The 25128-nt window shown below is 48.4% G+C and overlaps 1 protein-coding gene and 1 long non-coding RNA gene across 2 annotated transcripts in view; one reads left to right on the top strand and one right to left on the bottom strand.

The window, feature by feature from the left end:
- The window catches only part of RAB31 (RAB31, member RAS oncogene family), a 113843-nt gene that overhangs the window by 33459 nt on the left and 55256 nt on the right, over window positions 1-25128 (top strand). Inside the window, exons 2-3 of the mRNA XM_084778183.1 lie at window positions 14743-14822; window positions 20638-20719. Coding sequence (XP_084634309.1) covers window positions 14743-14822; window positions 20638-20719 — 162 coding nt within the window. The remainder of the gene's footprint in view (window positions 1-14742; window positions 14823-20637; window positions 20720-25128) is intronic.
- Window positions 5522-7326, bottom strand: LOC311596377. Its single transcript, XR_014778809.1, has 3 exons — window positions 7038-7326; window positions 5647-5754; window positions 5522-5560 (listed from the first exon to the last, which is right to left on the bottom strand). It is a non-coding gene; the product is annotated as an uncharacterized lncRNA (long non-coding RNA).

Genomic DNA, 25128 nt, shown 5'->3' with positions numbered 1-25128 from the left:
GCCTCCCGAGTGCTGGGATTACAGGTGTGTGCCACCATGCCTGGCTCTTTTTTTACTTTTTAAAAGAAGTGATGGTCATGTTAAATTGCACTAATTTGAGGATTTGAGGGTTGGGGAACAGAAGCATGTCAGTGTCAAGAGGTAAATATACAGAAATAGAAGTGGGAGAAAGCTACAGAATTTGTGCTGCTTCCTCCACCTAGATGTGTCTGTGAATGTTTCAAAACAAAAAACCCACAAGGAATGTGCTGAGTGGGATCATGGGTTCTGACAGTAAGAGACACAGGAGGGGATGAAAAGTGCCCGAGACTCTGGCGAGCAGCCTGTGGAGTTCTTCAGAGGAATGCAACCATGCTTGTGTGCTTGGCATCATATGCAGTGCTGCTTTTTTTGTTTTTGTTTTTGCTTGTTTGTTTGTTTGTTTCTCTGTGTCCTGGACCCACTTCGTAGACCAGGCTGGCCTCGAACTCACAGAGATCCGCCTGCCTCTGCCTCCCGAGTGCTGGGATTAAAGGCGTGCGCCACCACGCCCAGCTGCAGCGCCCGTTTTAAGACAAACCTGTCACACAGCATTGTACCCATGCAGGAGCTCATGCCGGACCCACCAGGGAATTCCTGGATGGTCAGTTTGTTCCTCTAGATGGCTGGGCTTGCCTGTCACAGCTAGCAGCTGCTGGACCTTTAACTCCTGCCAGCACACCCTGCTGAACCTGCACACAGTCAGTCAGGGGCCAAGGGTTACACTTGCTCTGTTTATACAGACATGAGCAGCGAAGTACAGAGAAGGGGTTTAAATCTTGGGTGTCTGCTCCCTCAGCCCAGGCTCCAACCACTTAGACTTCTGCACTTTAGAACAGTGTTGGGCAGGGGGCTGACTTTTAAAAAAAATTTTGTTTTTCAAGACAGGGTCTCTCTGTGTTATCCTTGGCTATCCTGGACTCGCTCTGTAGACCAGGCTGGCCTCGAACTCACAGCGATCCACCTGCCTCTGCCTCCCGAGTGCTGGGATTAAAGACGTGCGCCACCACGCCCGGCTGACTTTTTAAAATTTATTTTTTCTTTCCTATACCAATTTTTACCAAAGGGGTGTCTTTGGGACAAGGTGCACCTCGGCCTTTTAGCAGCTTTCTCTGTGCTGCTTTCTTTGAACCCGATAACAGAACCATCCCCAAGGGTAGCTACAGGTGTGGGTCTATCAGGTAGACACAGAGCGGCTGAACTTCCTGTATGCATTACTGTATCATTGACACTCTGTGCTGGGGGAGACTAGACATGTTGGCTTCTGTGGGATGCTTCGGGGACTGAGGCAAAGGAGCCTCTCATCCTCTTCATCCTCTCTGGCTAGTGTCTGTGTGTCTGTCTTTCCCTCTCCCTCCTCTCCTCTTCCTCTCCTTTCCTAGCCTTCATCCCACCGTGTGTGTCACACACATCACACACACACACACACACATCACACACACACACACACATCACACACACACACACATCACACACACACACACATCACACACACACACATCACACATCACACACACACATCACACACACACACACATCACACACACACACATCACACACACACACATCACACACACACATCACACACACACACACATCACACACACACACATCACACACACACACACACATCACACACACACATCACACACACACACACACATCACACACACACACATCACACACACACACACACATACACATCACACACACATCATACACACACACATCACACACACACACACATCACACACACACATCACACACACACACATCACACACACACACACATCACACACACACACACACACACACACACACACACACACACACACACACACACCGGTACGTGTTCCAGCCTCTGTTTCTTTGTGTCTCTGTACTGGGGAATTGCAGGTGTGGTCCAGGCTCAGCTGTGTCTTCTCTTCACACTGTGTTATTGTGTGTCTGGAAATGGAGCTCCCTGGTGTAGAATTACTGTAGCCCCAGCTAACAAGTGAGCCTCACCAGAGAGGCCAGGGTGGGGAGGAGTCTGTTTGGGGTTTGGTCAGATTGGAGTGTTGAAGGAGAGATCCGCTGGCTCTGGGGGCTCCGATTTTGGGAAGGACAGAAGCAGAAAGCAGCTGGATGCACACAGCCTGTGTGTCCCAGCTGTGGGTGACCTGGGGCCTGGATGTACACAGCCTGTGTGTATGTCCCAGCTGTGGGTGACCTGGGGCCTGGATGTACACAGCCTGTGTGTGTGTCCCAGCTGTGGTGACCTGGGGCCTGGATGTACACAGCCTGTGTGTGTGTCCCAGCTGTGGGTGACCTGGGGCCTGGATGTACACAGCCTGTGTGTGTGTCCCAGCTGTGGGTGACCTGGGGCCTAAGTGTACACAGCCTGTGTGTGTGTCCCAGCTGTGGTGACCTGGGGACTGGATGTACACAGCCTGTGTGTGTGTCCCAGCTGTGGGTGACCTGGGGACTGGATGTACACAGCCTGTGTGTGTGTCCCAGCTGTGGGTGACCTGGGGCCTAAATGTACACAGCCTGTGTGTGTGTCCCAGCTGTGGGTGACCTGGGGACTGGATGTACACAGCCTTTGTGTGTGTCCCAGCTGTGACTGACCAGGGGACATACGTCCCCTGCTTGGGACCCAGCTTGGAGAAGAAATGCGACTTAAAACCTCAAGCCCCACACTTTCTTCCTGCACCCTGGCTGACCCTGGCGTTCCCAGCCATGCGGTGTCCTATTTCCATCCTCCTAGTGGGAAGGCGTGTTCATGGAGAAGGATCCTGGATGCTTGGTGTCTGCTGGGACTTTGGGGACTCCTCCTAAGGTACCAATCCGTGCTTTGGAGGGAGACTTGCATCTATAGAGGGTGACACTGGGCATAAGTTCCTCAGCTTGTGCTTGTGAAAGAAAGTCACTTGGGAAAGAGCGCTCTGTGCTAGTTTGGGAGCGGAGCCTGATTCATGAATAAGCAGGCCAGCTTTCCGAATTCGCTGTTCAGGTGGAGCGGTCAGAGCAGGGCTTGCGCCGAGCTCAGGGAAAGGAAGGTCTGTAGTGGTGTTCTTGGCCCCTGAAGTTGTCCAAACCACCAAGTGAAGAAACAGACTTCCTTTGGCACATCTGACCAAACCATTATCCGGAAGCGTCTGGCTAGGTTGCTTCAGTCGAACTGCAATTTTCCTGACTGTTTGAGGGGGGTGGGCGTTGAGGGAGGATAGAGGGGGGCTCTGAGCTGGGAGAGAGCCGAGTGGAAAGACGAAAGCCTCGGCATTAAAACTACAATGTAGCCGTCACCCTTTGACCAGGGCCCTCTCTCTTAGCCTATCCAATTGCCTTTCATTCTTCATAATGTCAGTCAGATTTTTATAAAACTGAAATGCAAGTGGGGGCATTTTCTTTCTTTTTTTTTTTCTTTTCTTTCTTTCTTTTTTTATTTTCTTTTCTTTGTTTTTTTTTTTTTGTTGTTGTTTTTTTTTTTTTGAGACAGGGTTTCTCTGTGTAGGCTTAGTTGACCTGGACTCACTTTGTAGACCAGGCTGGCCTCGAACTCACAGTGATCCTCCTGCCTCTATCCCCTAAGCGTTGGGATTACAGACATACACCACTATGCCTGGCTGTGGGGGCATTTTCTGACAGATGAATGGTGTGCACAGCTTTGTATAATGAATTCTGCAGATTAGATTAAGTGTATATACAGTAGTGTCTCTGAGCCATGGCTTGCCTCCCAGTGTGAGACTAATGCCCTGGTGCGAAGTGTGGCCACGTCATCACTTCTGATGCTTTTGGCAGAAGTGAATGGCTGCAGCTGGCAAGGCCTTGGCCCCTGACCCTTGTGCCCTTTGCCAGGCTTCATATGCCATTTTTTCTCTAGATAGGGAAGCAATTTAGGACATAGATTACAGCAACAATCAGGTAAGGGATCATCTTGCCAGAAAAAACCAAAACCAAAACAAAACAAAAAACCTGGGCAGTGGTGGCGCACGCCTTTAATCCCAGCACTCAGGAAGCAGAGGCAGGTGGATTCCTGTGAGTTCGAGGCCAGCCTGGTCTACAGAGTGAGTCCAGGACAGCCAAGGCTACACAGAGAAACCTTGACTTGAAACTCTGCCCCCAAAGAAGAAAGAGGAGGAGGAGGAAGAAGAGGAAGAGGAGGAGGAGGAGGAAGAAGAAGAAGAAGAACAGCAACAACAACAACAATGGGCTGGAGAGATGGCTGGGATTAAAGGCATGCGCCGCCACCGCCTGCCTCTGAAATTGTCTTAAAAGTGGGTTCCGGGATCAATTTATCTTTCTAGATCTAGTGCTCTGGTATCTCCTCTCAAGGTTTATTCTTTGGGCGAATCGCTGTTTACGGCGTGGTTCATCACACTTAGTCTCTTCATTTGTTGACTTCAGGTTCACCAAATCATCAAGGTGCGTCAAATAGTCTATAGATTTTGTTAGATAAGCCATGTCATAGTTTTCCTTTCTCATTGTCCAAAGAGCAGACTCCTGTGCCATACTCAGATTCATTGTCCACAGTCTCTTAAGTCCTCTGTGGTGTCGCCCTCCTCCCTGGTATGGGAGCCTCTCACACGGTCAGCTTGCTAGCCCACAGATCCCCTAGTTAGCAAAATGGGTCTAGCCCTCTTTCCCTGGGGTTGGTGCATGAGACAAGGTGGATGGAGGCGGGGCTCCGTAAATGTTCGCCTTTGTATCTGCGTTGGTTATGCGTTTCTGTGTAACGAGATGCCCCTCAGCTTAATGGCCCTTGTTTCTCAGATTCAGTGGGTCGGGAATCTGTCAGGAATTGTGGGTTTCCTGTTCAGAGTCTCCCTCCCTCCCTCCCTTCCTCCCTCTCTCTCTCTCTCTCTCTCTCTCTCTCTCTCTCTCTCCCCCTCAGTTTTTCAAGACAGGGTTTCTCTCTGTAGCCTTGGCTGGCTTTTGTAGACCAGACTGGCCTCGAACTCACAGATCTGCTTGCCTCTGCCTCCTGAGTGCTGGGATTAAAGGCCGAGGTCTCATACAAAGCTGTAATCAGGCATCAACTGGGACCACAGTCACACCGTGATGGAGCTTGACAGGATTTGCTTTCACACTGCATCTGAGGTGGCTGACACGATGCAGCAGGCATATGCTGGGGCCTCTCTCGGTTCCCCGTCTCCTGGTCCTGTGGGGCATCCTGCTTTATCAGGCTGGGCGAGCGCTAGTGAGAGAAGCAGGGCGGGTGTGGCGAGGAAGGCGGTCCTCCTGTTCCTCAGGAGTAACAAGCAACACTTGTGCTGTGTTCTGTTCTGAGAAGTAAGTCTCTGTTTTTGGGAACCACTGGGAGTCATTTCGCAAGCTGCCCACCAGGTTGTGTTCACTCTGTAGCTAGGAAAAGTAAAAGCTATTTTGAAAAACAATAAAACACCACCACCACCAAATTACTCAACAGTAGAGGCCTGTGGTTTAGAGGTTGGTGTCGTGGTCAGGCAGGTATTCTATATGATGGGGTGCCGTCTGGGAAGTGGGAGGTTTTTTTTTTTTTTTGCCATTTGCTGGGTGTCTTGTCTTGCCCAATCAAGAGCTTGTGAGGAAAGGAAGGTTCACAAATAAATGATTAGTTCTTTGGCAGAAAAGCCCCAAAAGGAGAATCTGTGTTACTTTACTTACTTTAACATGAAATGCTTTCAGAGACTCGCTGACAACTCTGCGTAGCCCTGCAGAGTTTGCACCCTGTGACAAACTGCTCTCTGGAAGTGACCGGAAGCTGGGGCTATTCTAAGAAAAAACAGGAAGGAAAGGGATTAAACTTCCTCATCCTCCTCATTCAAAAATTGCCTTCATTCTTTCCTTCGGTTATCTGAGGAGTGAGGGTAGCACACAACTCAGGTTCCAGTTCTTCTGAGGCAGGAGAATCGTGAGTTAGAGGCTACATTAGTGCGACTGACCGTGTCTCAAAGCTAAAACCAAACCAAACTCCCCAAATCTGTAAAATGGATCAGAATGAAGAATAATCTAAGTGATATTGGAAACTGTATGTGGGCCCATCCTTCTGTTAGCTGCCTCTGTAGGAAGAACTGAAAGGTGAGTGGAAGGGAAATCCCTAGGACAAAATCAGAAAAGTGAAGAGTAAAGAAAAGAACAAGTAAGCCAGGAGGTGGTGGCGCACGCCTTTAATCCCAGCACTTGGGAGGCAGAGGCAGGCGGATCGCTGTGAGTTCGAGGCCAGCCTGGTCTACAAAGAGAGTCTAGGACAGTCAGGGCTATACAGGGAAACCCTGTCTTGGAAAAACAAAACAAAACAACAACAACAAAAAAACCCAACAAGTAAACCAGGAGATGGTGGCGCATGCCTTTAATCCCAGCACTCGGGAGGCAGAAGCAGGTGGATCTCTGTGAGTTCGAGGCCAGCCTGGTCTACAAAGCGAATCCAGGACAGTCAAGGCTTCGCAGAGAAACCCTGTCCTGAAGAACCAAAAAAAAAAAAAAAAAAAAAAGTAATGAAGTGTTTAAAAAAGCTTAATACAAATGACCTTGAGTCCCAGGATAGAAATATTTTGTAAGGTAGAAGTAACTTTTAGGGCCCAAGGGTGCAGCTCAATGGTTAGTGCTTGTCTAACATCTGTGGGGTCCTGGTTCCCACCTCAAGCACCACGTGTGCACACATGCACATGTACACACGTGCACACCTGTGTATGCATACACATGCATGCAAATACACACAATGCTTAAAGAGATGATAACTGATAGTTTTTCTTGTTATTCTTTCAAAGATTTATTTATTGTGTATATAGTGTTCTGCCTGCATGTGTGTCTGCTTGCCAGAAGAGGGTGCCACATCTCATTACAGATGGTTGTGAGCCACCGTGTGGTTGCTGGGAATTGAACTCAGGACCTCTGGAAAAGGAGTCAAGGCTCTTAACCTCTGAGCCCTCTCTCCAGCCCTGATAGTTTCTTATATTTCATACATTTTAATGTTTAGCTTGGTGTCTGGGAGTGTGTGTGTGCGTGTGTGTGGTCAGTGAATAATTTCTAATTGTCAATCTAACTATTTTGCTCACCTCTGCTCCTATATGATATTGGCAGTGTGTGATCGTGGAGTCCAAGTTGACCAGGCCTTTGTTTCAGGAAGATCTTCCAGTCCTGGGAAATTCAGCTCTTTCTAAAGCCTTGGAAGTTGGGTTCAGTTCAGTTGAAGTTGTCTTTGAAGTCAGAGCTAGTTTTCCAGCAGGCTGGTGTTGCCAGTGTGGCTCCAGTTCCCCAGTAGAATGCTGTCATCCAGTGGCAACCTAGGAAATAATAATAATTTTCAACTTAGTTTCAAGTGCTAGCTCATAAGTGCCCTGTGGGAAGCCGGCCACCACCACTCTAGCTGATTGGCACCCTGCCCCTGCCTCGGTCACTCTGTCACATCTAAGTCTGGAGTGTTAAGTGTCTTTACTGCAGGAACCAGGACTTAGTTTGTCATCCCTGCCCTTGGTCACTGCTGCGTGAATAGGCAGCAGACGGATGATGGGTGGCTTTGCGCCACCTGCCCTATGGAGAGAGAAGGACCTCAGGGGCAGCAGGGCACTCACTGGCCGAAACGGTGCCCCATCTGAGAGAATTAAGGAAAGTCCACGCGGATGTGGGGAGTGGGGACAGCACCATCTGTTCCCCCCTCCACCAAAGACGGCTGGAGAGCTCCAGCGAGATGCTGTAGGCTTCTGGGTGACTGTGTCCCCTGTGGCTAACACTTTCTGTACGTTTGTAAGGCTTAACGTTCAAATGCTTGACTCAGCGAATGGTAATAGAGTAATTGAAGCAGAATTCCTTGCTATGTGGTTCTGACACCAGAGGTACGCCCAGAGGGGGCGTGCTGGAGAGGGGGCGTGCTGGAGCGGGGGCGTGCTGTGGAGGGGGCGTGCTGGAGCGGGGGGGGGGCGTGCTGGAGAGGGGGCGTGCTGGAGAGGGGGCGTGCTGGAGCGGGGGGGGGGGCGTGCTGGAGAGGGGGCGTGCTGGAGAGGGGGCGTGCTGGAGCGGGGGCGTGCTGGAGCGGGGGCGTGCTGGAGCGGGGGCGTGCTGGAGAGGGGGCGTGCTGTGGAGGGGGCGTGCTGGAGTGGGGGCGTGCTGGAGAGGGGGCGTGCTGGAGCGGGGGCGTGCTGGAGCGGGGGGGGGGCGTGCTGGAGAGGGGGCGTGCTGGAGCGGGGGCGTGCTGGAGCGGGGGGGGGGCGTGCTGGAGAGGGGGCGTGCTGGAGAGGGGGCGTGCTGGAGCGGGGGCGTGCTGGAGCGGGGGCGTGCTGGAGAGGGGGCGTGCTGTGGAGGGGGCGTGCTGGAGTGGGGGCGTGCTGGAGCGGGGGCGTGCTGGAGCGGGGGCGTGCTGGAGCGGGGGCGTGCTGGAGAGGGGGCGTGCTGTGGAGGGGGCGTGCTGGAGTGGGGGCGTGCTGGAGTGGGGGCGTGCTGGAGAGGGGGCGTGCTGGAGCGGGGGCGTGCTGGAGAGGGGGCGTGCTGGAGAGGGGGCGTGCTGGAGAGGGGGCGTGCTGGAGAGGGGGCGTGCTGGAGTGGGGGCGTGCTGGAGAGGGGGCGTGCTGGAGAGGGGGCGTGCTGGAGCGGGGGCGTGCTGGAGCGGGGGGGGGGGCGTGCTGGAGCGGGGGCGTGCTGGGGAGGGGGCGTGCTGCCCCCAGTCACTCCTTCATTTTACAGATGGATCCCAGCTCATGATGGTTTGCCTGGGAATTCCCCCCACCCCATGTGAGAGCAAAGCACGAAGCCTTTCTGTTTTCACTTTACTGATGATGTTCAGTATTTTAGTGTAAAACAGCTTGTGCTAGAAGATTTTGCACACGGTAGGCTAATGTAAGTGCTCTGAGAATATATAATAAGGCAATGCAGAGAAAGCTATACTATTCACTAAGTCAGGTTTATGCAACTGATAATTATAGATCATATATTTTATTAATGTATTCATGAGTTTTTCACTTAAGATGGCCCCAGTGTAAATGCAGCGTATGTGTGCTGTGGGTGAATTGTATTCTGCCTTTTAAACATTTTGCTAGGAGTGGAATCAAGGCCTAAAAGGTTGCTTTTTATTCTATAATTTATTTGGCTTATAGTTAAATTTATTTAAGCCACTTCTCATTTATAAACTATACTGCAATGGACCTGTTGTGCCTATGTATTTATTTATTGGTTTTTCGAGACAGGGTTTCTCTGTGTAGCCTTGGCTGTCCTGGACTCGCACTGTAAACCAGGCTGGCCTCGAACTCACAGGGATCCACCTGCCTCTGCCTCCCGAGTGCTAGAATTAAAGGTGTGCACCACCACCGCCCAGCTGTTGTGCTTATTTTAAGTCTAATTTTAATACATTCTTAGACCTGAAACTCTTCACTTATGGCTATAATTTACTATGCATAAGAGGCTATGGGCAGCTTCTTATTAGTCTTACAATTCCTACCTGCAAATATGTCTGAAACGTCTGAAATACGGTGCTTTTTGCATTTGGAGAATGCACAGGAGTCTGTTGAACTTGTAAACTGCGGAGCTTTCCAGCTGTGTCATAGGAGGACTCCCAGTAAGTAGATGTGTCTGCTCTCTACCATACCACAGTCTACACCAGGGTAGATTTTACTCAAGTTTCCCCCTGGCTTGTGGAGTCAGATTTGGTTTTATTCTGTTGTTTCCCCAACAGTAGGGGCTGTGTCTTCATTCACCAATGTCAAAACAGTAGCCTTGTCTTCAGGACACCGTGAGTAACTTGAGCTGGGCAAAGTGAAACCAGAAAGGAGGTAATCAGTGTGCTTGTGAGGTCCGATAATTGAACTTTCTTTTTCCCTTTTAAAGAAATGTGCTCTTGTCTGAGAGATGGCGTTAACCCGGGAGCCTAGAGAGGGGGCTCAGAACACGCGCACCAACCAGCAAGCTGCGTAATGCTAAGGAAGTCACACCAGCTTCCGCTTTTGCGAAATCAGAGGATTCCACAAGATGGGCTGTGGTATTCTCGAAATATAGAAGGAAAAAGCCGCACACAGACAAGTCTCCAGCAGCACAAGATCACCTAAAGCACAGTAGCATTTAAAATTGGGAGCAGTCGGGACCTCTGCTGTCTTGTTTGGTTTTGTTTTTTTCATTTTCAGAGACGCAGTTTCTCTGTGTAACCCTGGCTGTCCGGGAACTGGCTGGTTAGACAAGGCTGGCCTCGACTGCAGAGATCCACCTGCCTCTGCCTCATGAATGCTGGTGTTTCTCTGTCTTTTTTAATGCATTTTTAAAAAAAAAAAAACATTTAGATTTGTTCCTTCTTGCTTTCTACTCCTGTTTCCATGTGTGGCGGTCATGACTCACTGGCCTTCCGCTCCATGAAGTCGGGTCACAGTGCAGTTGTTTGTGGGGATCCACCCCGGGCAGGTTCTGGCAGGAAAAGGAAGGCACACGGGGCTCGCTAGCCAGCAGGTGAGCCGGTCTTCCCCTTGTGGTCATCCTTGGAACAACAGCTTCCCAACGCCAGAGCCGGCGCGTCCCAGAGCTCAGCTGCTTCTCCCTTTGTCTGTAGTCAGAGAGATTTCTTAGCCCCACTCTTCATAAAACATCCTTTTTTGGGGGCCAAATTAAAATTAATATATTTTGTTACATCTTTGTTATGAAATGTATGAGAGGAAGATATTGAGTCTAACTGCAAAAGACAAGACACCGGGTACATTTGCCGGACATCCGGCTACATTTGAGCAGGCTTGCTCCTCCAGCTCATCAGAGAAGGGGCCTTTTCACCCCGGCCGGGCCGTCTGTAAAGGCGAGGAGTGGAGTTAATAACTGTAACACGGCATTGTCAGGTGGCTTAGCACTTTGATCACGAACGGTATTTTGAGTATTTTGAGGGCCGGCCTTCAGGCGGGCTCTGCTGGGAATGCAGTGAGAGCAGAGAGTGCGTGGGACTTGGGCTATGAACTCCGCAGGTGAGCATCACAGCTGAGAGGATGCGGCAACTGTCACAGCTGGTGCACGGCAGGGTGGAGACACCAGAACACCGTGAGGGCGGGGCCAGAGAATATAAGGAAGGAAGAAGAAGGAAGTCCCTGGCTCGTGAGCCAACAGAACTATGAGCATTTCCAAGCAGCAATTTTAGGCAACAGTTTTAAGGGTGATCCTGGGTGTGGCCTAAAACATGTGAGGTGGGAGAGCTAGGTGGAGAGGCTGCTTCAGAGCCATGGGTGCTGCGGGCCAAGACGGTGGGCACCTCTGTGTGCTCAGACACTCCTGCAGGAGTTTGCGTACCATGGCTGTAGCTGAGACCTTTTTTTACCAGCGGTGTCACCCAACTGTCGGTACAGAGAAGGCAGGGCACTGGAGATGCTTACTGCTTGAGTGAAGAACAAAGAAATGGATGGAAGATTCCCCAAGAAAGAATTCTTTTTTTTTTTTGTTTTTTGTTTTTTTTGTTTTTTGAGACAGGGTTTCTCTGTGTAGCCTTGGTTGTCCTGGACTCACTTTGTAGACCTGGCTGGCCTCGAACTCACAGCGATCCGCCTGCCTCTGCCTCCTAAGTGCTGGGATTAAAGGCATGCGCCACCACGCCCAGCCGAGAAAGAATTCTTAAACCAGGAACCATGATGTAAAAACCAGAAATGGGTACGGTTACAGATAGGGTGAGGTCCCCACCCTGCCTGGGTTGCAGCTTCTAGGACACAGTTGCTTCCTGGAGGAATGCTTGTGGCTTGGGCTGTTTTCTGTGCCTTCCTGGCCAGGGCAGGGCAGGGCATCACAGCTGTGTAGTTTCCATTCCTCTGGGTTGGCATGGATAAAGCAGTTCCTCTGTAGGTAGGGCTGAAGACAGCTGAATGCGTTGGCGAGAGGAGGCTGGTAAGCGAACCTGGGCCAGAGTCTATGGGAAAGTGCAAGCCAAAGGCAGCAGCAGCGGCAGCAGTGAATAGACTATTCTCTCTCTCTCTCTCTCTCTCTCTCTCTCTCTCTCTCTCTCTCTCCCCCTCCCCCTCCCCCTCTTCTCTCTCTCTCTCTCTCTCTCTCTCTCTCTCTCTCTCTCTCTCCTCTCTCTCCTCTCTCCTTCCTCATGTGTTTCAGGTAACACCAGGGTTCACTCTACTCTGTACCCTAAAACTGCCACTTAGAAATACCCATAGTTCTCCTGGCCTGAGGCCTTCATTCCTTGTCCTCCCTGGAGTCTCCACCCCGCCATGCACCAGCCATGGCAGTTGCTGCATCCTCCTAGCTGTGATGCTCCCCTGGGGGCTCTGCTCTAACTACATTCCCAGCAGAGCCCGCCTGAAGGTCGCCCTCAAAATACCCTTCACGGTGAAAGGGCTAACCCTTATTAACACCACTCCCTGCCTTCCACAGATGGCCCAGGCAAAACGCCAGCTTTCTCCATGAGCTGGCATCGCAAGCCCATTCATTGGTTGGAGGACAGCTTGAGGGAGGGAGTTCTCTTTCGCCATGTGTGTCCTGGGCATTGAACTCAGTTCATTAGGCTTCATGGCACACACTGTTTCTCTGAGCCAGTTCACCGGCCCCTTGGTTAGAATACTTAAAAAAGCCTGCCCATGCCTTCAAATCCCAGCACTTGGGGAGACAGAGGCAGGTAGATCGCTGTGAGTTTGAGGCCAGCCTGGTCTACAAAGTGAGTCCAGGACAGCCAAGGCTACACAGTGAAAAACCAAAATGAAATAAAATAACCAATACTTTAAAAAATTGTACGAGTATTTTATGTGCAACGTGTGCATGCAGTGCCTATGGAGGCCAAGGTGGGGGGGGGCAGGGATTGAATCCCCTGAGGCTGGAATTACAGATATGTACTGTTGTGGGTCTTCTGCAAGAGCAGCAAGTACTTTTTTTTTTTTTTTAAGATTTATTTATTACTAAGTATACAGTGCCCTGCCTGCATATATATTTGCAGGCCAGAGGAGGGCATCAGGTCACATTATAGATGGTTGTAAGCCACCATGTGGTTGCTAGGAATTGAACTCAGGACCTCTGGAAGAGCAGTCAGTGCTCTTAACCGCTGAGCCATCTCTCCAGCCCCACAGCAAGTACTCTTAACTAACTTTGGGCTTTTAAAAATTACACCTTTAGGGATTGGTAATGTAACTCAGTTGATAGGAGCAGAGTGCGTGAAGCGCATACAGCCCTGGGATTGATCCCTAGCGAGGTATAAGCGAGGCTTGGTGGCACATCACTCCTGCAACCCTGTCACCTGAGCCGTGGAGGTAAGAGAGTCAGTTCAAGGCTGTTCTTACCTATAGGGAGCTTGCGGCTAGCTTGGGCTAGAGACACTCAGAATGAATGAATGAATGAATGAATGAAGTCACACCGCTAATGTATGAGAACCATACAAATCTTAAGTATCTAGGTTAGTCCTGTTTTTGTTTCTGTGGAAAAATCCCCATGACAAACAACTTCAAAGCAGCCTGGCTCACTTAGTCTCACAGTGTCAGAGGTTCAGTCCATGGGGGTTTGAAAGCTCTGGGGTTGCTAGCTGGAGCGCACAGCACTCTTTAATTGGGAGACCCTGGGGTCTGTGTCTGTGGGGCTTTATCCCTACATCTACCTGGGGGGGGGGGGGTCCTGGGTCCTGCTAGTTCTGCCTGTGCATACAGAGCCACTTCCTTCCTGCACGTCCTGGTGTCTCCAGTCCAGGTTTCCTAAAAGGCAGCCCCATTGCTTCCAGTGACTGCGGTTTCAGCCTTGCCCACTACCACCCCACCCGCTGTCTCCTGAGTCTCAGGCACAGACTGACTTGCTGCTTGCTGGGTTTCAGGCACAGTCTCTCTCTCCAGACACTGTTGGTATCATCCGTCAGGGCTTCTCTCTGTGACTTTGTGACTTTGAGCCTGCTGTCCCCTGAAGCTCTCTGTTAGGCCGTAGAAAGGAGGCAGAGACACACATCTATCTGTGTTTGATTTCCATTGTGTAGGGGATTCTTGTCTTGACCAGCTTTAAAGAATCGGTTAGTTAAAAAACGTCTGAGCAGGAGCACTGTAGAATTCAGTAAAACCAGTGTTCCATGTCCAGCCATGAAATCCTAAGGGAAAGGCACTGGGAATGTGGGAATTTAGAGTTCTTCCCTGGTCTTCCCTAGATGCTGATTAACTTGACAACATGACTTCGAAAAACATGGGTTCAGCCAGGCGAGGTGGAGCACACTTTTAATCCCAGCACTTGGGGAGGCAGAGGCAGGTGGATTGCTGTGAGTTTGAGGCCAGTCTGGTCTACAAAGTAAGTCCAGGACAGCCAAAGGTACACAGAGAAACCCTGTCTGAAAAACAACCCTCCCCCCCCCAAAAAAAAGAAAGAAAGAAAAAGAAAAACACCAGCTCTCTCTCTAACAAAACAACATGGCAGGATGCCACACATTTTCTCTAGACCCTTTCTTGCTTTTCCAATTCTGGAATCACATGTACTATGAACATGCTAATTGCTGCATGGATGTGAGGTGTGTTTCTGACCTTGCTTTTTAAAAAATTTATTATTATGTTATGTGCATTGGTGTTTTGCCTTCATGTATGTCTGTGTGAAGGTGTCAGATCTTGGAGTTACAGACATGTATAAGCTGCTATGTGGGTGCTGGGAATTGAACCCGGGTCCTCTGGAAGAGCAGTCTGTGTTCTTAACCACTGAGCCATCTCTCCAGCCCCCTGAACTGGGTTTTTATCATGCTTACCTTTCTATGAAAGAAGTACATAAGCACTATAGAACATTCTAGTAGGAAACAGTTGACGTCCTCTTGTCAGATGTTCATATCAAGTGGATTTTCATGGCTATGCCTTCATTCTCTTCTAGGATACGGGCGTCGGGAAATCAAGCATCGTGTGTCGGTTCGTCCAGGACCACTTTGACCACAACATCAGCCCCACCATTGGGTAAGTGCCAATGTGTTTCTTTTTTGACATCCTTTCTTTTTAGGGCAAAGGTTTCCAGCCCCAGGAGTGAGAATTGATCCTAACTGCAGAAGTTGAGGACTGTTGTTCTTGCAATTTTTGTTTTTCCTTGCCAACCTTCTTCCTCTTGACAAGTGAGACCATTTCTTGGCTAGGAAGACCAAAAGTCTGAAGAGCAGTTGCCTTTACCTCCAGGTGGGAGACAGAGTGTGTTATCAGATCCTGACAGATGGCCACATTGCCTGGTTTTAACCCCCAGGAAAGTTGACCACTGCACACTAGGGAAGTGTAAAGGTATGAAGAATGAAGCATTTTTCCTTTTCTGGAATAATCTAATACTGAGCATTTCCCCATTGCTTAAGCTCTCTATGATGACATGGTTTCCAATGGTTGTCATGCCTTATGGGAGCTGCAATGCTTTATGGGAGCTGCTCTACTTCCTGCCTGCTTTGCTCCTCACTATCTTCTGGTGTCAGGAAGACTTGGCTCTCCTGTGTGTTTAAGAATCCCTAAGGCTTTTTCTGACATAGTTAGCTTGTACTCAAATTTTCTCTTTTGGAACTTAGAGAGGTTTTTAAGGTTCAGTTTCGGGGGGGGGGGGAGAAGGCTATCAGGAATATGTCCTAAGTAAAACATAGACTTATTAGAGTATGATAGAAATAGAATTCTTAATTTCCAGAAGCTTGATTGATTACCTGTCCCTAAGCTTGCTATCTCAGTGAGCCAGAAATCTGGCCTGAGGGTTGCCTTTGCTCAGCCTTTATGACACTTTAAAAAATTTCAGCCAGTATATCAGCTACTCCCTTTACTGTAGTAAGCCAGTACCCAAGAGGACAGCTTAAAGGAGGAGGGTTTATTTTGGCTCACAGTTGGCGGGGGGTTCAGTCCACACTGCATAGCTTTTATATGTCTGGGAGGAACACCATGACAGCAGGAGCGTGTGGTGGAGCTGCGCTGTCGTTCGCTGTGTAGTGTCCAGGAAACAGGGGGAAAGAACATAGGAAAAGGCTAGGACAAGGCAGCATCTAAGGACATGCCCTTTGTGACCCTGACCCACTTCCTCTACCTAGACTCCTCTTCCTACTTTTCAATAACGCCGTCATATTATAAACCCTTACACTGATTAATCTATTTATCAAGTCAGAGGCCCTCGAGATCTAATAGTTCCTGGGAATGCCCTGAGACACACCCAGAGGTGTGTTCCACTACTCCCTTAGGCATCTCTCACCATAGCCAGTATTGAAGATTGAGAGATTTTTTTCCTTCCTCTGGCTTTTCTTGAGAGATCCATGGATGCAGAGAAGTAGGGTGTGGCCATCTACCTAGCCATTGAGGTAGACACATGCTACAGGCTGGTGGATTCTGAGGCTTCAGGATTTCCTGTGACTCATTATGACTGTTATGTAGTCATTGTGACTGTCTCACCTCATCTGTCTTGCCGTATTGTGTTACCTGCCTGACCCTGTGGACATTTCCGTTCAGGCTCCTTACCCAAGAGCTACTTATGATGGTTTCCCCAGGTCAGAGCACATAGGTGGCCACATGGCTTGGCTCAGACCAAGCCAGGCAGACCTGGGGGTGTGGCCTCAATTGTACAGTGCCTGGGGAGCATGGGCTTGGTCCTAACACCACCAACACCAACTAGACAGATGACAACACGCGACTCTGTTCTCAAAGGCTACCCTGTTCTTCCTATCAGATTCACAGTTGTAAGAGGACACTTCTGTATCCGAAGCATTGGCCCATGTCACCCCAGTGACTCAGCAGTGGTCACACAGATTATGAAACTCAGGTGATTCAAAGGTAGCTTTGCCCTAGTGGTTCCCACACAGCCTACATGTGTGATCATGTGTGAGGCATCTCTGTGAGTAAATGTCTCTTTTGCACAGTGCTGTTGCCTTGTGAATCTTGTTTTAGTATATTATAAGAGTATCTATGGGCTGGAGAGATGGCTCAGTGGTTAAGAGTACCGTCTGCTCTTCCAGAGGTCCTGAGTTCAATTCACAGCACCCACATGATGGCACACAACCATCTGTAATGGAATCTGATGCTCTCTTCTGGCCTGTATGTGTGCATGTCGACAGAGCACTCATTAAAAAATAAATACATTTTTACAGCTGGGCATGGTGGCACACAGCTTTAATCCCAGCACTCAGGGAGGAGGCAGAGAGGCAAGTGGATTGCTGTGTGAGGCCTGCCTGGTCTACGAAGTGAGTCCAGAACAGCCAAGGATACATAGAGAAACCCTGTCTTGAAAAACAAACAAACACACAAACAAACAAAAATAATAAAAGAGTATTTATTGGGAGAGTGTAGCTGTACCTTTTTAATCTATTCTATTGTGTTCTTATCTCTATCACCCTTCTCCAGCCCAATCCCTTCCAACCCCCCAACACTAGGTAGGCAAGAAAGGTTAGAGGGGAGAGGGGGCATAGACTTCTTTAGACTGCTTCCTGATGATCAGGGTTGTTGGGTTGCTAGGGGATAGTCCAGTCTTTTTTGTCAGACTATCCAGCAATCCAGCAAACCAGTAACCCAGTAGCAGGTGCAACATCAGGGAACAGCAAGAGCTCAGGCAGCAGCAGGGAGAGCAGCAGCCACCACAGGCCCTCTCAGGGCTCCCCCATTTATACCCTCTCCAGAGCCCCCCAGAATTCAAGTATGTGCAGCTGGCAAACTCATACACCTGCCAGAACACGAGACATGTTGTAGTTAGCTGCTGAGGACAAAATGAAGCAGCCGCCGCATGTTCTGTACCTAGGACTGAAACGCCACATCCGGCTTAGCCTCTTATTTTGGGGGAGAACTAGAGGTGGAAGAAATAGTGCTGTGATGAGCCTGAGGGCACTGTGGAGCTCCAAGCTGGACCACACTGCTGCCATAGGAAGTGTGGGCAAGTGCCCTCCCAAACCGCACACCGTGTCACCCGTGAAGGAGAACATTACTGTGACACCTCAAAAATGACCTCAATTCAGTGAGGGTGCTTTACATGTAGTCCAACTTCTGATATGTCTAATTGTCCTTAGTTTGGATTTTTATTTTCGCAGGACTGAGATTTGATCATGAGACCTCATTTATGCCTGAGAACACTCATGCTAAATATTACATACCATTCGCCACAATCCAAGCTCCCCTATATGTTCTGAAAGCAGGCTTCAGAGTACCCCAATCCAGAATATAGTCAAGGCTCATATTCTGCTGTGTTGTTTTGTTTTTTGTTGTTGTTGTTGTTGTTTTGGTTTTTCAAGACAGGGTTTCTTTGTGTAGCCTTGGATATCCTAGACTCACTTTGTAGACCAGGCTGGCTTTGAACTCACAGTGATCCACCTGCCTCTGCCTCCCAAGTGCCCAGCTCTGTTGTTGTTTAAAATCTCTTTTCTAGCCCGGCGTGGTGGTGTACGCCTTTAATCCCAGCACGTGGGAGGCAGAGACAGGTGGATTGCTGTGAGTTCAAGGCCAGCCTGGTCTACAAAGTGAGTCCAGGACAGCCAAGGCTAACATAGAGAGGCCCTGTCTTGAAAAACCAAAATAAATAAATAATAAACAAATAAATAAAATAAAATCTCTTTTTCTTTCAATTCTAAAAACATCCCCTGACCCTTTATTTTGTTTTTCCATGACACTTAACACACCCATCAGTTGACTCATGGAATGACCTTCGTCCACACTTATCTGCTTGCTGCTACCTTCTACTGCTATCCAGACCAAACACCCCCGGCAGAGTCCACCCAGGTCGATGTGTGTGCTCCTTAGCCCACCATCCTAGGAGGCTTCTCTTACAAGGCTGTCACAGCACTGGTAGTCGTTCCAGGTTTTGTTTTTATGGTTTTTCTGTTTGGTTGGTTGGTTTTTCGAGATGTGGGTTCTCTGTATACCCTTGGCTGGCCTAGACTCACTTTGTAGACCAAGCTGGCCTCGAACTCACAGCGATCCTCCTGCCTCTGTCTCCCAAGTGCTGGATTAGAGGCGTGCTCCATGTAGCCTGGCTCCTCACTCCAGCTTTATAATGAATCGGAAACTTTAGTTCACAGAAGAAAGAGTATTAAATATTCTGTGTGTTTGGTTTTTACACCTTTTATGAGCACAAGGAAAATGCTTATTCAGAGAAAAAAGCTAGAAAAGAATAGTAAGTGTCTTATGATGGATTGAGACCTTAAAGTCCTTCCTTTGAGATAGGAGCATGCATAGGGTGGTTTTGTTACCGTATTTTTTGGACTATAAGACACACCTGACCATAAGATGTACCCAGTTTTCAGAGCAGTATAACAAGAAAAACGGTAAAAACAGCAATCAGACCATAAGGTGCACCCTAATTTCCCCCCAACTTATGGTCTGAGAAATACGGTATCTACCCCTGTGCTGGATACTTTTGTGTCACCTTGAAATGGGTTGATGTCATCTGAGAGGAGGGCACCTCCACTGGGAAAATGCCTCCTGTAAGATCCAGCTGTAGGGCATTTTCTTAGTCAGCGACTGATGGGAGAGGACCCAGTCCATTGCGGGTGGTGCCACCCCTGCGCTAATGCTCCTGGGTTCTGTAAGAATCCAGGTTGGAGCAAGCCACGGGGAGCTCGCCAGTGAGCAGCACCCTCCATGGCCTCTGCCTCAGCTCCTGCCTCCAGGTTCCTGCCCTGTGTGGGTTCCTGTCCTGACCTCCTTCAGTGATGAACAGTGACGTGGAAGTGTAACCAGAATAAACCCTTCCCTCCCCAAGCTGCTTCGGTCATGGTGTTTTATTGCGGCAATAGGAACCCTGACTAAGACACCCCTACGTCTACGCAGACAGGCTGAGAATTGTACACATTCTTCTTTTACTTGCTGCTAGTATTGCATTCATGGCGTCACAGGGAATGTGTTAAGACAGCTTTCTTTTTATGCTATTTTGAAGTCAAAGTCTCTATGTCTTTGTTTATTTTGGTTTTGGTTTAGTTTTGGTGTTTTGAGACAGGGTGTCACTGTGTAGCCCTGGCTATGGAACTTTCTCTGAAGACCAGGCTGGCCTCAAACTCACAGATAACCACCTGCCTCTGCCTCCCAAGTGCTAGGATTTAAAGGCATGTGACACCACTGCCCAGATAATCAAAGTCTTAAAATGATAAAATAAGGTTTTTTTTCCCCCTCACACTATAAGAAGTAGGTTTTAAAGCTGGGCATGGTGCCACATGCCTGTAATCCCAGCGCTTGAGAAGGCAGAGGTAAGCAAATCTCTGTGAGTTGAAGGCCAGCCTGGTCTACAAAGCAAGTCCAGGACAGTCAGGACTACAAGAGAAACCTTGTCTTGGAAAAATAAAACAAAACAAGAGAAAAAAACAAAGAATTAGGTTTCAATAACTAAGATATTGGACGTTTCCCTGATATCCAGCGAATATTACTCTAGGACAAGTGAATCTGTTTCTGCATGCATTTTCTTTTAAAGATTGTGTTTATTTTATGAGTATGAGTATTTTGTCTGCATGTGTGCATGCACAACACTTATGTGCAGTGCTTGAAGAGTCCAGAAGAGGGCACTGGATTGCCCTGGGTGGAGTTACAGATGGCTGTGAGTTGCCATACTTAGGTCCTCTGCAGGAGCAGCGGGTGCTCTTAACCACTGGGCCATCCCTCCAGTCCCCACATTGTTTATGTTTTGAAACTCCAGCCGGCTTATATAATATACAGACTATTTTTGTTTGCAGTGCCGTAACTCCCACTATGCTCCTTAGGGACAAGAGCTCTTGGGGTCCTCTTGATGCATAACATTAATTTGGGTTCATGAGTCTCTGGAGATTTGATAATGCGGCGTTGACTCTCTTTTCAGGGCGTCATTTATGACCAAAACTGTGCCTTGTGGAAATGAACTTCATAAATTCCTCATCTGGGACACCGCTGGCCAGGAGCGGGTAAGTAGTGCTGCTTCTTGCTTCCTAGGGACAAAATGGAGCTAGCTTCTGCATTTCAAATATATATATATTTGAAATATATATATGTATATATATATATATACACACATACAGGACAGGATTATTTCACTGCTTGGAAACAATTGCTATGAAGTACGGTTTAAGAAATAAAAAGCTAACGGGTTGATTTAAACAAATCATTGCTCTTAGCTTAAATTTAAATAAGCGTGGTATTTTTAGAAGTTGTTATTGCCACTTGAATTGCTTAACATATAAATATAACTTCTGCATTTTAATGGGTGGTGATTCTTCTGGAATGGTCTCTGTCTGTTATAAAGCGAGGTTTCCATGATGAGGGTGAGGACTACACTTACATGTGGGTGGAAGGACAAATATTATGAACGTAGTTAGGGATTGTGCTGGCAAAGTGGTGGCACCAGGTTGAGTGGGACCAGCAAGTTGTTCTGAGGTGACAGGGTCCTCAGTAGGAGGTGAGAGGATGAGAAGACAAAGGTAGGAAAGTGTGGCATCAGGAGGTCTTGCTCACGGCTCTTAAAACCAAGCTTCTGCCAGCGGTGGTAGCGCACGCCTTTAATCCCAGCACTTGGGAGACAGAGGCAAGCGGATCTCCGTGAGTTCAAGGCCAGCCTGGTCTACTTTGCGAGTTCCAGGACAGCCAGAACTGTTACACAGAGAAACCCTGTCTCAAAAAACAAACAAACAAACACCCCCCCCCCAAAACAAGCTTATTAAGAAGTACAGCATTTTCTATACTATTTCAGGGGTATAAAACAGGGCAAAATTGGCAGAAATGATCATACAATGGGATGAAGTCAGCAGGAAGCTTATCAAAGTGTTGCACAAGGGGAACGCAGGTATCTCTAGAGCATTACAAAGCACACAGCGACCTCGGCCTTGGGGACTGGTAACCGTGGCTCCACACTGTGGGAAGATTTGGGTTCCGATCTAAAACTGAAGCTCCCTCAGGCCTCTGGCCTCAGGCCATTATCAGCTCTACTAAACTTGTTCCTTTTTGTTTCACCATGATGGCCATGGGCTAACCTTCTGGAAATGTAAGTGAGGACCCAATTAAATGCTTCCATTACGAATTGACTCGGTCGTGGTGTCTTTTCACAGCAACAGAAAAGGAGCTAAGACAGCCTGTTCCTTTTGATTGGAGAATTGACGTCGTTAACATTTAAAAATTTTATTGAAACGTGTGTGTTAATTGCAGCCGTTGTGGTATTGATTTTGGGTGGTATTGTTTGTGTTCTATATGGTAATAAATGTGGCATTGTATTTCTTTCCACAGTCTCTTAGATTTGCTCATTTCTTTCTTCAGCCTGAAATATTGCTTTCTATAAACTTTTTTAGGTTTGGCTTGTTGGGTATACCCTTTTCTAGGCTGTTTATATCACAGAGAGTTTTTCTTTCTCTTTAACTATAGTGGATAGTTTTTCTGGGTGTATTAGTCTAGGTTGGCCAACAGATCTGTTTGTTTGTTTTGAGACAGGGTTTCTCTGTGTAGCCTTGGCTGCCCTGGAACTCACTCTGTAGACCAGACTGGCCTTGAACTCACAGAAATGAATAGGCTTCTGCCTCCCCAGTCCCGGGATTAATGGCTATGCCAGCACTGCTGGGCAAGCCAGCAGATCTCTTAGGACTTGAAATGCACTGCTCCAAGCTCTTCGCCTCTCAGAGTTTCCAATGAAAAAGCAGCTGTTATTTTGATGGATTTTTCTGTTATATGCACCTTGTGTTTTTTCTCTTGCATTTTTTTCTTTCTTTCTTTCCTCTTCCTCCTCCTCCTCCTCCTCCTCCTCCTCCTTCTTCTTCTTCCTCTTCTTCTTCTTCTTTTCTGAGACAGGGTTTCTCTGTGTAGCCTTGACTGTCCTAGACTCGCTTTGTAGACCAGGTTGGCCTCGAACTCACAGCGATCCGCCTGTCTCTGCCTCCCGAGTGCTGGGACTACAGGTATGCGCCACCACGCCTGGCTCTTCTCTTGCATCTTTCAATGTGTTCTTTGTTCTGTATACTTATACCATGGGGAGGTGTTTTTGGTTTTGTTCTTTCTGGTTTTGTCTATTTGGTTTTCTATATCTGTGTGAGTGTATCTTTCTGTTGTTTGAGGAAGTTTTCTTCTATGATCTTGTTGATGAGCTGGTCTACGCCACTGACTTGGAGTCCTTCCTCCTTATCTATGGCCACAATTTGAGGGTTTAGTTTTTGCATGATGTGTCATACTTCCTGCATTCTCTTTCCCTGTGATTTCTTGTTTTGTTTTTTCATGGTCCTTGTTTACTGGCTCAGATCCTCTCCTTTTTCTTCTGCTTGTAAAGCTCTTTTTTGTTTTTTTTTTTAAGTTGAGTTCCTGGGTTTTTTACTTCTATCTTCATTTCAGCTTGAGTCCTCCTTGGTGTTTCTAAGTTCTTAATTTCATTGAGCTGTTTCTTTGTGTCATCTTTAAACTCTTTGAATTCTTTCCCTCCCCCCTATCCCCAGGACAGGGTCTCTCTGTGTTAGCCCTGGCTGTCCTGGAGTCGCTTTGTAGACCAGGCTGGCCTCGAACTTACAGAGATCCTCCTGCCTCTGCCTCCCGGATGCTGGAATTAAAGATGTGCGCCACCACACCTGCCTTGCCCATTGGCTGTTTTTAACTTGCTAGTTTTTTCTCCTTCTGGGTTGCCATAGAAACCTGTGTTTTCTTGCTCCCTTGCTTTTTTGAAGGATGGTCAGTCAGTTTCACAGGTAGCAGGGTTGGCATGAGTGAGCAACAGCACTGCCCTGCCACCCACTGATGTCTCCTGTGTGACATCCCGTCCTGAGTTCCCTGTACTTAGTCACCACCCCTCTCCCTGCTCTGTGAGGTACCTACACTTACCCTCGGTGACAAGCAAGGTTATTTAATTACAGAGGGGTTAAGTTTGCTGTCACAGCCACGTGGCTAATAAGGCACAAAGCTGCTGTCTGACTGAACAATCTGTGCCCTGTGTTTTCTTTCCTTTTACTTTTGTAACAGAAACCAGTTGAGCCAGGCATGGTGGTGCATGCCTTTAATCCCAGCACTTGGGAGGCAGGGGCAGGTGGATCACTGTGAGTTTGAGGCCAGCCTGGTCTACAAAGCAAGTCCAGGATAGCCAAGGCTACACAGAGAAACCCTGTCTTGAAAAACCAAAAAAAAAAAAAAAAAAAAAAAAAAAGAAGAAGAAGAAGAAGAAAAAGAAAGAAAGAAACCAGTTGAGAAGAAAATCCACCCAATTATTTCATTCTTTTTTGAGACAGGGTTTCTCTGTGTAGACTTGAGTGTCCTGGATCAGGCTGGCCTCGAACTCACAGCGATATGTCTGCCTTTGCCTCCCAAGTGCTGGGATTAAAGGCATGCGCCACCACCACCCAGCCCACCCAATTATTCCTCTTGTTGCTACCACCCTGTCGTTCCTTCTCCAGTTGTCTCTGTGTGCATTGATAACTTCCTGGGGGTGTGGCTCTAAGATCAGCTGTTTCACCGGACTGTACAGCCACCCAGGAGAGACCTCTGAGTGGCCTAAAGGGAGCACTGAAGCCTACTTACCTGTTCCAGTGAGCCGACAGCTGCCGATGAAATTCGGGACTGACCACCATCCCACTGACTGTTGTAGTTTGCCCAGTTTCTACGTCAGAGGAACATAGCATCAGGAAAAATTCAGTTGATACTTATAATAATCTCAGTGTCTAAAAATGTTAGGCTTTGTTAACATTTGCCTGCTGTGGGCTGTGGACACCACTGATCAAAGTAGCGTGTGCACGTGTATTGGGGCCTGTGGCGTGCATGTGCATGTCTGTATGTGCACGTATGTTACTATGGTTCTGAGTATGGAACCGAGCCACCTCCAGCCCTACGCTCACAGTTCTTAGGGGCACTGTGTGGCGGTGACAGGCATCTTTATGCTTCTGGTCCAGGAAGAAGGTCTCCCTTTTGGCTAAGGGTTTTAGGAGAATGGTTTAGAGTAAATGAGAGCCAGGGGGCCTCACAGGCATGAGTCTTGCTTCCCTCCGTGGCCTGACCTGGTTATTTCTGGGCCGGCCTCCCAGGAGTCAGTCACTATTCGAAGGTCTGGTGTCTTTTGATGGAGTCTCAGGTCTGTCCAGCTTTTCAGCTGTCTCTGAGCTTGTTGCCAGCTTTAATTGTGGTCGTGATGGCATCTCCTTATGGATGAGCTAAAGATAAATTCCCAACTGCTCCCTCCACTTATTCTGTTTCATTAATTATTGTCCCCCCAACACCCCATCTTTGTAGAAGTCCGCTGCTGCCCTCCTCTCTTTCAGAGTTTTAAACAAGCAATGTCTCTGGGGCAATACTGTAGTGATATTCTGACATAGGTTTCAGCGCTGGTGGAGGATGAGCTGGTGTTAGTGAGTCACCTCTTGCT

The sequence above is a fragment of the Acomys minous genome, assembly GCF_964271855.1.
Source record: "Acomys minous genome assembly, chromosome: 4".
NCBI classification, from domain to species: Eukaryota; Metazoa; Chordata; class Mammalia; order Rodentia; family Muridae; genus Acomys; species Acomys minous.
This window is presented reverse-complemented; position numbering and strand designations above follow the sequence as displayed.